The 13,450-nt window shown below is 41.7% G+C and overlaps 1 protein-coding gene across 3 annotated transcripts in view; it reads right to left on the bottom strand.

Moving 5' to 3' along the window:
- HHATL (hedgehog acyltransferase like) overlaps positions 1-13,450 on the bottom strand; it is a 109,075-nt gene that overhangs the window by 55,915 nt on the left and 39,710 nt on the right. For all 3 annotated transcript variants that reach the window (XM_030189901.1, XM_030189902.1, XM_030189900.1), the window contains 2 exons: positions 13,223-13,290; positions 6,499-6,612 (listed from right to left, as the gene is read on the bottom strand). In XM_030189901.1, coding sequence (XP_030045761.1) covers positions 6,499-6,612; positions 13,223-13,290 — 182 coding nt within the window. The remainder of the gene's footprint in view (positions 1-6,498; positions 6,613-13,222; positions 13,291-13,450) is intronic.

Below are 13,450 nucleotides of genomic sequence, written 5' to 3'. Positions count from 1 at the left end.
AAATTTATTCATGACAGATTACTCCCATATGACAGGCCATGGGCATTGTGTAATAAACTGATATACTCCTAATATATGGCTTCTCTCTAGTGTTGTTTTGCAGATATGCGTCCGGCTAATGACAGCTGAGCAAGCTATGCACTCCTGAACATTAGCCTGGGCTCAAAAAGCACTGCCTGGCTTGCCCCGGCCTGTTTTCGAAGTTGCAAGTCAGAATTTCTTTGCTGCTTGTTCATGTACAAACTCATTATGATTGATTGCTAGTGCACTTGCATGGAGATCGGACTCTGATGGCAGACTCGCAGGCCGCGTGGACACTGCAGTAGGCAGATAGGACTTAGACGATAACGGTTATAAGGACATTGAGGGCATACGGTGGGCTGAAGCAATTCCACAAACCTGTTGGTAGTTCTGTCTGCTCGTCGAGGAGCGGCTCATAGAAGCCAGGTTCCAGACACTGGCAACGAGTGCGTATTTTCATCAGGATTCCATTCTGTTCGGGCATCTGTATAAATATATTCATGGCTTGCTCTCTGCATAGTTTTGGATACAGATTTACATTGCAGTCTTAGGCTAAGCGGCAGAGGGGCTTAACAGTCCTAATGAGAAAAAGTCATTGAGGGCATTCACCAGGGCATTTTATTCATTGATTTTGTCCAGGAACCCTCTTTTGACCAGAGTATTTGAAGAAAACTACAGAGGAAGGTTCATAGGTGGTTGTTGCATTGTATGGTTATGGTGTACATTTGCTTTGTGACTGCAGGTCTACCCTGCATCCATTTCTATGTATAGATGCAAGGCAGGCATGGTGAAGCTGGATGCGTGCACTTACCTTGGCCCATTTTTGGTAGGAACAACTGTATGCATATATCAAGGCAGAGTTACTGGCCCCACCCTCTTTTATCCACTAGACATCACTTGGGAATTTTGCAGGCATCAATCGTATCACCCTTGGCCTTCCTTTCCCAAGATGAAGAGCCATACCCTCTGTGACCTTGTCCTCAAATGGAGGAGCTCCACACCTTTTTATCATTTTGGTCTTCTTTGTGCAGTTTCCTATTCCGCTATATAATTTTTATGATGCATCCACCAGCTTTGGGCGCACTATTTGATGTGAGGTTGTGTCACGGAGCGATACAGAGGCATTTTAATATTTTTAGTATTATTTTTGAATCACTTTTGTAATGGCTGCAGCTGTGCACTGGGCAGAGGGCTTTAGCGTGTTGTTTTTAGTGACACCTGGCGTGTTCATGGGTGCAGACCTTTTTTTTTTTTTGTTAATAGCACTGGGTGGATAAAACGCCTCCACCTCTTGCCCAATGGCACGCTTCTATGAAACAAATGGGTGCAGACTTCTAAGGGCAGGCACACTAGCTTCAGATGAATATGGATTGGGCTATTCTTCTCAATGTGCATCATTTTGCATTTGTACACAGGGAAGTTACTACTATTTAACATTTCTAGAGCGCTACAAAGTGTACGCAGCGCTGTACAAACACAGAAGAAAGACAGTCCCTGCTCAAATAGCTTACAATCTAATAGACAAAAAGTAAAGCATTTAAATTTAAAATATTTAAGCAGTCAAGCACAAGAGAACAGTCACAGAAGGACTGAAGATGTTGAAGGGTGGTCAGTGTGATTAGATGTAACTCTGGTTGGAGTAGTGGGAGAAGGTGATAGAAGAATAGAAATGGGTGAGGTAAAGTAAAGAGTGGGTTGATAGTTCATCCGCCTTTTCAATGCTCAGTCTCCCAGTGCCCTTAAGATCTTCATGCAGCTTCTCACAATCTTAGACAGAACCCAGCACTCACAGGGCTATGGAATTGGTGACACAGAGACAAGCCAATCTGGGATTCCCATTATGGGATCTGGGACTGGCAGTTACTTGCATGATTAGGCTCACAGCACTTTAATTTGTTCCCTGCATTACTCGCATGGTGTTTACTTCTGCCCTGCAGTTTATTCACAAACTTTAACTGTCCTTGTATTTCTAGTCTGTGATACACTCCCTGGCTGACCAGTGCAGACATGATCATGGCCCAGTATAGTCATGAGTGTTATCTTCTAGATTAAGGAGTTCCTATTCTCATGGACGTGAGGAACATCCGTACTGGAGCGGGATAAGTTACTTCACAGGAGCCCAACATTCTAACTGATTGTGAGGGTTAAACTCAATACAGATTTCCTCTGGGGTATTCTGTGAGTGCACTATCACCTGGTTTTAGTGGGGAAAAGGTTTACAAAAACCCTACATATTAAATGGCAAAAAACAGGGTACTGTAGGGATAGCTAGGTTTGTCTAGCCTCCTAAATGCAGACTGCCCCAGGGCGGGAAGCCCTATGTTCCTAGGCATAGCCAAGAAGGGTTCTCTGCTGCGTGACTCATTTTCCACCAAAGTCGCTATTAGCCCTCTCCTACTACTACTACTATAAATGATTTCTATAGTGCTACCAGTCGTACGCAGCGCTTCACAAATGAATCACTTCACTGGCTCCCTATCCATTTCCACATTCAATTCAAACTTCTCTTACTGACCTATAAGTGCATTCACTCTGCCGCTCCCCAGTACCTCTCCACTCTTGTCTCTCCCTATGCCCCCCCTCGGGCACTCCGCTCTGCAGATAGATCTCTCGTCTGTCCCCTTCTCCTCTACTGCTAATTCCAGACTCCGTTCCTTTTATCTCGCTGCACCTCACGCCTGGAATGGACTTCCCGAGCCTGTACGTCTAGCCCCGTCTGGCCGTTTTCAAGTCCAGACTAAAAGACCACCTCTTTGACACTGCTTTTGACTCCTAGCCACTACTCACTTGCCCTGTACCCCACCTCTTTAATTCCCTTACCTCTTAATTGTTCTGTCTGTTTACCTGTCTTATAAAGATTGTGAACTCTTTGAGCAGGGACTGTCTTTTCGTGTATGGTGTACAGCGCTGCGTATGCCTTGTAGCGCTATAAAAGTGATAAGTAGTAGTAGTAGGTACATGCTTTTTTGCAATCACCAAAGGATTTGAGCTGAAGATTTGAATTGTTAACTGGAATATTCATATATGAGTTTTAACAACGTACCAGACTCTTTTTAAAAAAGCCATATTGGAGTGGACAAGGTCTACATGAGAACTACGGACATTGAGGAGTTTTCCTCAGACCAATTAGTGTGATCAGAAGGAACAAATTAACTTGATTGAATTTTGAAGAGTCTATATGTATTTATCTGTATCTATCTCAGCTTTTCAGATCTGGGGAGTGTTTTGTATTGGGTGAATTTTTATCTAGTTTACCCACAGGTGACAATAATGCAAAGTTGAGAAAACTTTTATGTTTTCCATCAAAATATGTACAGATGATACCCTGGATGGCTATTGTGAGTAGGTTATTTAAATGATTTTGAAACATCAATTATATTGTTAATGGCACATATTTGTTTAATAAAGTGTATTTTTTAAGCTTTTCATGTTTAGAAGTGAATGTAAAAAATTTTAGAAATCAACAACTGATATAGGTAACAATGAATATTTAGGAGAGAGATTTGCATGCACTGCCTCCTTTGCATGCAGATCTCTCTCATGAATATTCATTGTGAATATCCTGAAAACTTGACTGGATGGGATGCCTCCAGGACCAGGTTTGGGAACCACTGGGCTAAAGGAAAGGCCGACTAAAATCCAAAGCCCCTATTCCACCATTGCAGGGGGCCTGGCTTCTTCAGCACAACATCAAGCAATTTGCTGTTGGAACTTCAGTTTCGGCACTAGCAATGAAAGGCTCGGACAGAGGGAGCTTGATGAGGGTACATCCACTCTCAGCAAAGATGAAGTCTCGCTCACCCAGGCGATTAGGTTCTACCTTCACTACCAGGAGTCCATCTGAAAAGGTTTGGCCCTATAGAAATGCTGTTTCCAGGAAATGGTATGGTGATGACTATAGGGGCAGGGGGCAGGTCTCCTCTAGCCACTGTAGTAAAGGCAGTGGCATTATTGGCTGAGCCTGTAGAAAAATTGAAGCAGAGCTCACCTAGACTGAAGGCAACTGAGAGAAAGAGAGCAAGTGAAAAATGACCCTTACCAGTTGCAAAGATACTCCATTTACCATCCTATCAAAGTTTGTCTTAGGATAAACCTGAAGTGGTGACTCTGGAATCTATTTGGTCTGCAATAATGAAGTTGAAAACGGTGGTTGTTCAGCATATAAATGGTGTGTTTGGATATGTGATTGAAAAGAAAGTGCAAGTGGAAGGGATCTTGCCTGGTACTTCTGCCCTGGACTGGCCAGTGTTGGAAACAGAATACTATGCTTGATGGACCTTCGGTCTGTCCCAGTATGGCAACGCTTATGTCCTTATGACTTGAGCATTGTTGTAAAAGTTTTGAGGGAAAAATAGAACTAAATAAACAAGTACAGGACTTGACTATAATACATCAACTGAAAGACTAAATTTGAATTTTTTGAACTTTCCCCAGTCTCCATTAATATTGTTATTATATATTTTGAGATAGTATTATAGGGAAGTTTTAAAAGTCCTTCTTGAAACTATCCCTCCTATTACAAGAGCTTTGTATGTTCCAAAGAAGCCTATATTAAGATCTTGTGAGTAGGATGTGAAGAAAATTGAAGTATCCAGAGACAATTTAGATAGAATAGAAATGTTGGCTTTCTTGGAAAGAAAATTATGTGGTGTTTTCCTGATATATCTTGACCATCACAAGAAAGGTATAAAGCTTTTCTTTTGAAGCATCAAAATGTATTGCCGTGGGCACAACTTTTCAGTTGCACTTTCCTTATTTGAGTTTGATTCCATTTAAAAATGTGAAATACGTGTTTTTATGATCCTCAGCAGCTACAAAATTTCCTGAATTGTAGAACAGTGTTGTAGTCTCTCTTTATTTTAGTCTGTAAGATTATTTTGATTCTAGTGTTAATCAGGTACTGTAGTTATAGTTTGACAAAAAAAAAAAACAGGCTAGAGTCAGAATCTGCTCTTTCCTGATTATGCCTATTTCCTTTGAATATAATGTTTCATCAGGGGCAGTGGAACATCTTTATTATTGGAGGGGCCCACAAACCAGTTTCCACCCCCACCCTTTCGAGTTTCTGATGCTGTGTTGGGCAAAATATCGGTGGTGCCATGACCCCTGTGGCCCACCCCATTTCACTGCCTGTGTATCAGTGGCATAGCCACAGTTGGACCTGGGTGGGCCAGGGCCCACCCACTTAGGGTTCAGGCCCACCCAACAGTAGCATACGTTTAGTGGTAGCTGGTGGAGATCCCAAGCTCTATCAGCTGAAGACTTCCCTTTCATGGTAAGCCAAGGTGGAAAGAAGCGTTTTCTCGCCAGCTGAGATATTTTTTTGGTGGTGGTGGTGGTGGTGAAGAACACTTGGTGCCCACCCACTTCTTGCCTAGGCCCACCCAGAATCTGTTGTCTGGCTACGCTCCTGCTGTGTATGTCATCATTAGCCCTGCGTTACAGTTGACTCTGCTCCTTACATGTGGGCATCTAAGAACTTTAGGAAATAGATATTATGTTTGTTTGGGGGCTTTTTTGCACTATATTTAGAGTATTTTGTCTAGTGATATACGTGAGCATCTCTGGGAAAAGGTGACTAAAGTAGCAGATCTAAAATACTGAGAATGGCCGATTTTTCATGTCATTGGTCCATAAGCAGTCTGAAAAAAGTTACATGTTTTAACTTCTGTAACTTTTATAATTTTTCATATAAAAGGATGGAGTTTGGACTGCTATGTTACAGTTTTCTTTAACAGAATTCATTAAAACCTCAGTTTTTATTTCTGGTTATTTTAGTTACCTTTTCCCAGAGATGGTCACGTATTATTAAATTCATAAATATATATATTTTTTTAAACCTGCAGTGGAGAGCTCTCCCTGATGTATACAGCAACTAAGGGTAACTAACCAGGCCGGCTGCTCTCACTATACCAACTTCTCCCTTTTCATATACTTGTATGAAGGAGCTGGTCTTTTGTGCCACTGTTCCTTTTCTCCATTTGGTTTAAAAATTGGAAGACTAACTGGTAGAGCTTTTGAGCTCTTCTTTAGGCAATGTTTATGAGTTTATTCTACTTGCTATACCATCTTTTATATCACCGCATCAGAGTGGTTTACAGAATATCACTCAGTAAGAAAGGAGCACCATAAAATATAATAAAACAGAAGAGAATTCCTCAAAAAGAGCTTTAAAATTTCAGCAATTCCAAGACAAAATGTAACACAGGGATCCAGGAGATAACAAGAGAAATAAAACATTGCAAGCACAGGCACCGGGCCCCACCATAATTCTTCAAGCCTGCATGGTGGAGGCTGCTGTGCCACACAATATTTTTGTTAATTTTGATGTGCCTTGGGCTTGAAAAGGTTGGAATACATTGAGATATCGGATCCTATCTATCCATTTCCATAGATCTCTTCACTTCAGAGTAGTATTGCATCAAATTTGCTGATATAGTATGTTTGAAATATATGTAGCAGAACCCTCACACTTACCCGAGGTACGAGCATCGAGAAAACCTTAGCAAATAAGACATGTCCCGAAAGCACGAAAATAATGTAGTTCCTGAATGTGGTGAACCACATTACCCATTCAAAGTCAGCCACATCCTGCCAAAAAAAATAAGCACAGTGAGTAAAGACACCCAACAAGACAACTTTAGAATTCAAACCCTTCGTATAGTCAAATACTCCCCCGATTACACTGGACAAGTATTTTCTATCTTGTTGATGTTCTCACTTGTTAAAAATTAAAACGGGAGTGGGGGGAGGGATGGAGCATTCCATATTTTTGCTAAAAAAAAACTTGCTAATTTATTCAAGCACTTTTCTCTTGATGTTTATATTCTATTCTGCAATTTCTAGTCTGCTCTTAACTTGCAATTCAAAGTGGATCACAGAGCAAAGAGATATCTCAACTGGATAGAATTACATTAAAATCAATCTAATCTTAATAATAAAATATCCATCTAAGTCATTTTTATAAAACATAACATTAAGAATTGAGTGAATATGTTTTTAAGACCTTTTGAAAAGAACTGTAAGGAGTAGTTAAGTGAACTGTTGTAGATAGTCTATTCCAGGGGCATAGCCAGATACCCAATTTTGGGTGGGCCTGGGCCCAAGATGGGTGGGCAACTCTGCCCTGCCCCACAAGTGATTTGGTCTCTCCCTCTCTTGCCTGCATGCCATATGGTCTCTCAAACATCCCCCTCCCCCTATACCTTTTAAATAGCAGATTTTCACTGGCAGCGAGCAGCAACTAATACACACTGCTCATGTTGGCCCCACAGTCTTCCCTCCTGATGCAACTTCCTGTTTCCGCATAGGCGGGAATACATTAGAGGGAAGGCTGGCATGCAGGAAGGACATTTGTTGTGAATTTTCGGCTGTGGGGCTTGGGAAACCCTGCCAAACACTTCATAGGTGTGCTGCTACTGGGTGGTCCTGAGCCCAAAGTGGGTGGGCCTGGGCCCACCCTTGGCTATGCCACTGGTCTAGTCCATATTTTTATGCCTTGGAAGGCAAAAGAATGTTCCCAAACAGACTTCAATCGCATGTTTTTTCTACAGAAGGGACATCGAGAGACAGATTTTTAGATGCCCTCTATGACTTGGGAATATAAGTAAATTTCCTACCATAACTGAATAAGCACCATAAACACATTTATAGACCAGACAGGCTATTTTAAATTGAATTTGAAGTTCTAATCTTAGCCAATGTAAGTTATTCAGCAGGGGCTAACTTCACAAAACCTACCTGATCCAAAGATTAATCTAGCAGCAGCAGTATTCTGCAGAAGTTGGAATAGCTGTGTTTGTTGTTTATTTATGCTGCGATTTAAAGAATTACAATAATCCAATAATGGCAGCAAAATTGCCTGTGCTATTGTTCGAAATCCACCAGGGATACCATAATAGTTCTCAATTTCCGTAGATGAAAAAAAGAATTTCCTTACCAAAGCATTAATCTGGTGTTCAAATTTGATGATAATATGGAGCTGAATTTGTATTGTTTAGTGATTTTTATGTATGTTTTATTGTAACCTGCCTAGGAATAGGTGGGCTACAAATGTTTCATATAAATAAAGTAAATAAAAAATGCTGCGTTCCTGTATCAGCAAGTACTAAAGTGGGGAAGAATGGTGCAGTATCCTATAGAGGGTTTCTTTCTAAAATAATTACATAAATTGATGATTCTTGTATTCTAAGGGGGTGATTCTATAAAGTGGCCTCCAGCACTAACACACCAAATACACATATAAATAATTAGACTACTAGCATGTATGTATGTGTGCACATATGTGCCAAAAATCTGACTAAGCACTATTGTGTAAAAAGGCACCTAAATGTAATGGCATATAGTTTGAAGTTAGGTATACACATGGACAAACTCTGGCAGAATGTGTGGGGAGTTGTGGGGGTGGGGAGAGGGTGAAGCATAGTTACACATGTAAATTACAGAATACTATAATTTATATGTGTGTTTCAGCAATTTAGGCACAACCATGCAAGACCTAAGTGCTTGTGCCTAAATTATTCATGTGTATTCTACTTGTTAGGCTTATTGCCTATAAAGGAAAGTAGGCACCTACATTCCTTTCCTTATCGTCTCACCAGACCAGTCCAAACACTTGGGCTTGTGCTGTCTTGCCAGCAGGTGGAGAATGAGTACTACTGGGCTGTGATGTCATCACTTAAGAACTGTGCAATGCTCTGGCCAGTCTTTATCAGTCTTCAGCAGGTGATAGGCTTCCTGTGCAGCCTCTGATGCTCTGGTAGGACCTTTATTTCCATTTCCTTGGTCAGTCATAATAATAAAATTAAAAAAAGCATGAAAGAAAAGCAGCCTAGGACAGTTTTCTGGTTATATATTTTTTTAGGGGTCCCAGGTACCTTCCCCCTCTCCCCAATCAACCTTTTTCTTGGGCCCTGGACTTTTCCCTTGGGGGCAAACCTTGAGTGTCCGAAGTTGCCTGTAACAGTGCTTCTTTGGTCTTTATTTACCTGCTGTGGTTTACATGAATAAAAAGGCCACTCTGGAAAGGCTTTTCTTTTTGATTGTTTTGGTTTGCTCTGTCAAATTAGCTTCTGTGCAGGGTTGCTGGTGTGTTTTTACTATGGCAGTGCTGCGGGATAAAGCAAATGCAGTTCTGGTTGTGGGGAATGAAGATTGGCTACCGCTGCAACGGGAAAATGCTGACTGTGAAAAAAAAAAGCTGCATTTTCCTTTTCTCAGATAGGCAGCACTGTGATTCCTCTGTCTGGTCACAGGTAGCAGTTAATATGAGTGAAGCAATGGCAGACCCAAGTTTTATAGGAACGGCCACCATTTTTGCAGTGCCCACTACAATATCTGCCAGAGACAAACCTCCTCAAATGTCTTCTTCCCAGCTGGCATCAATGAATCCATCTCTTGTAGGGAGGTCACAGGACTTAGGTTCTGCTTAAAATGTCTTGCCCAAATTTATTCTTTTGCTGCCCAGAGACTTTTGTACAAGCATAAATTTATCCTTATACATTATCTAATGCCCCTGCTGCTACTCCTGATGTAGCTATTAAGTAGCCCAGGTTGGAAAGGGTAGAAGATCAGGACAGTAGGCTCTCTGGAGTGGAGGAAGAGCTAGATTTAAATTATTTCTGTGGTCTCTATTTTTATAAAGTAGGACTTGGCTACATTAGTTTTGTCTACTTTTAAGATTTTGGTGGATAAGCAGAGTTCTAGTTCTGGTTCTCAGAACCCCACTTTGGTTGGTATCAAAGAAGCATTTTTTCAAAGCACTAGACTTACAAAATTACATATTGGGGCATAATCAAAAGGGACGTCCTCGTTTCGATTTGGACGTCCTCGCAAAACGTCCCCATCCAGGGGCGGAGAAACTTGTATTTTTGAAACAAGATGGACATCCATCTTTCGTTTCGATAATACGGTCATGGATGTCCAAATCCTGAAATTTGGTTGTCCTTAGAAATGGTCGTCCCTATAATTGGTCATTTCTGATTTTCAGTGATAATGGAAACCAAGGACATCCATCTCAGAAATGATCAAATGCAGGCCATTTGGTCGTGGGAGGAGCCAGCATTTGTAGTGCACTGGTCCCTCTGACAAGCCAGGACACCAACCGGGCACCCTAGGGGGCACTGCAGTGGACTTCATAAATTGCTTCCAGGTACATACCTCCCTTACCTTGTGTGCTGAGCCCCCCAACCCCCACCCACCAAAACCCACTACCCACAAATGTACACCACTACCATAGCCCTTATGGGTGAAGGGGGGCACCTAGATGTGGGTACAGTGGGTTTTTGATGGGTTGTGGAGGGCTCACTGTTTCCTCTACAAACATAACAGGTAGGGGGGTTTGGGCCTGGGTCCACCTGCCTGAAGTGCACTGCACCCACTAAAACTGCTTCAGGGACCTGCATACTGCTGTCACAGACCTGAGGCTGGCAAGACATATTTTGAAAGATTTTTTTTGAGGGTGGGAGGAGGTTAGTGACCACTGGGGGAGTAAGGGGAAGTCATCCCTGATTCTCTCCAGTGGTCATCTGGTCATTTCAGGCACCTTTTAGTGCCTTGGTCATAAGAAAAACAATAAGACCAGATAAAGTCGTCCAAGTGTTCATCAGGGATGTCCTTGTTTCTTTCGATTATGGGTCGAGGATGTCTTAGTGTTAGGCATGCCCAAGTCCCACCTTCACTACACCTCCGATGTGCCCCCTTGAACTTTGGCTGTCCCTGCAACGGAAAGCAGTTGGGGACGTCCAAAATCAGCTTTCGATTATACCGATTTGGACGACCCTGTGAGAAGGATGTCCATCTTCCAATTTATGTTGAAAGATGCCCCGTGGAGGGGCATTTTCAAAAGGTCATCCAAGTATGAATTAGGGCATCCTCGCGAAGTCGTCCAAAATCAGGTAGGTATAATCGAAAAATAGTATGGATGTCCTTAGACATTCCATTACCGCAGTGCGAAATGCCCAAGTCAGGGATGCCCAAAATGGGCAATGTGATAATAATGGGTGACTTCAATTATCCAAATATAGACTGGGTAAATGTAACATCGGGATATGCTAGGGTTTCCAAGCATATCCCGATTCCTTGATGAAATCAAGGACAGCTTTATGGAGCAGCTTGTGCAGGAGCCGACGAGAGAAGGAAAAATTCTAGACTTGGTTGTTAGTGGAGCGCATGATCTGGTGAGGGACGTTATAGTACTGGGGCCGCTTGATAACAGTGATCATAATATGATCAGTTTTGATATCAACCTTGAAGTAACTATACATAGAAAGTGAAATACATTAGCGTTTAACTTTAAAAAAGGAGACTATGATAAAATGAGAAGAACAGTTAAAAAAAAAAAAACTTAGGGGGGCAACTGAGAGGGTAAAAACTGTACAACTGGCATGGACGCTGTTCAAAAATACCATCCTGAAGGCCCAGGCCAAACATATTCCGCGAATTAGAAAAGAAAGACGGAAGTCCACTAAAAAGAAGTTAACTAAATCCAAAATCCTTCCCTTCTCTTAAGAAGAAGGATTAAACAAGTTAGGGCTTTTCAGCTTGGTGAAAATATAATCGAGATAGCATATGATCAAGTAGTGATGCAGCCAGAAGGCAATATTTGGGTGGGCATGCATTTTCTCTTCCCTTCCTCCTCTCCCCAAGCTTTAAAAATTATATACCTTAGCTAGTGAAGATCCCCAGCCCCACCAGCTGAAGACATTCACAACCCACCAACCCTTGTTTAGAAAAGTGCAGCAGTCAAAGGCAGTGCTCTGAGCCACTGATATCAGCATCCCAGGCATGCTCAGTTCTCACGCATGAACTGAACAGGCATGAGAATTGAGTATGCCCACGATGCCAGTGTCAACAGTTTGCAGCAGCACCACTGACTGCCACTGTTTTTTGATGGGGTGTTCAGCGGGCTGCAGATGTCTTCAGCTGGTGAGGCTTGGTGATCCCTACCAGCTACATGAATGGTACACCTAGGGTTGCCAACTTTTTGAAAGTTAAAAACTCGACACCTGCCACTGCCTTGCACCACTACTGTTCTGCCCCTTGATGCACCCTGTTCTGCTGCCAACAGTGAGGGCAGCAGTACAAGACTGAGCACCTGCAGGCACATTGAGGGCTGGGCGAGGGCAGTATAAAAGGGTTGCTCTCTTCAGCCCCCAATGAGCCACAGCTCTGTCCATAGTCCCTCAACATACATCTGCCCTCTAAAAGGCAAAATGCATCAACTCCTCATTATATGAGATGGAATTAATGCGTTTTGCCTTTGGAGGGCAGATATTCTTCCTCCATAAGTATTAAATCCAAATATATATTTTGCATTCACAGAACCACTTGGCCTCTCCCCCAACAACTGGTGTACAGCAGAGATAAGATATTTTCCCATAAAACATGCTATGCACAAAATATTTGTTTCTAATACAGTCTCGATAACAGCAACATAAGCTCTGTCAATACCAGGTGTATTGTAAAGTAGTACAAAACCGTACAAACATTTACTCAGGACCTAGACATAAATTTACCATAACTTCCTAAACCCACATAACAACTAATAGCAGACAAACCAAATTTTTTTGTTTTTCACACATATAGTTTGTGGAGTCTGTTGCTGGAGGACATGGTCAAGGTGAGATAACAGGATTCAAAAGAGGTTTGTACAAATTCCTTACCAGGTAGTCTTTGGAAAGCCATAACTATAAGAAATGCAGGATCATCAGAGTATATGAGATCTGGGTTTGATGGTTCTTGGTCTAATTCAGCATGGCTTGTCTTATGTTCTAATGGCTGAAACCTTAACAATTGACACTGCTGTTCAAAAGTCTAAACTTGTGCTAACCTGTCTATGAATAAGAAAAGCGTTAAATACCCTATATGTGTGATGCATATTGAGTGGGATGGAAGTTGAGTGGTCCAGCTGCCTGTTAATGACCTGATGCCCTCTTAAAATATATTATAAATCAGCTGTCCTATAGCAAAAGTAAAGAAATGAGACATATGCTCTCCTATGTTTGGTATATATGTAAAATAAGAATAAATAAGCAAAAATTCCAGATTGTGCAAAACTAGAACATTCCAAGCTGAAACTGATTGTTCAGTGAACAATGAGAAAATGCCTTCAGGACAGATTCAGCACATCATCATAGGACATTAAGAGATGGGGGTGGTGGCATTGTAATCTACAGTTAGAGTACTGCATTGTGGAACTTACCATTTTCCTACCAAAATAATGCCATCCAGACCTTACATTTTCTCTGAAGGATTTCCGATTCATATTATCTACAAAAGAAGGTGCCGAAGAGTAAGGAAACACTTTCTTGACAATATCCAGCTGCAGAAACTTCAACATTATTTTAACTTACAGTAATTTACTGAGGAGCTTCCTCACTAAAGTGCCATTTTGCCACAGGAAAATTTCAACAGGATTCACTAGACTCTG

The sequence above is a fragment of the Microcaecilia unicolor genome, chromosome 1, assembly GCF_901765095.1.
Source record: "Microcaecilia unicolor chromosome 1, aMicUni1.1, whole genome shotgun sequence".
NCBI lineage: Eukaryota > Metazoa > Chordata > Amphibia > Gymnophiona > Siphonopidae > Microcaecilia > Microcaecilia unicolor.
The sequence above is the reverse complement of the archived record's forward strand: the minus strand, read 5'-3'. Positions and strand labels throughout refer to the sequence as shown.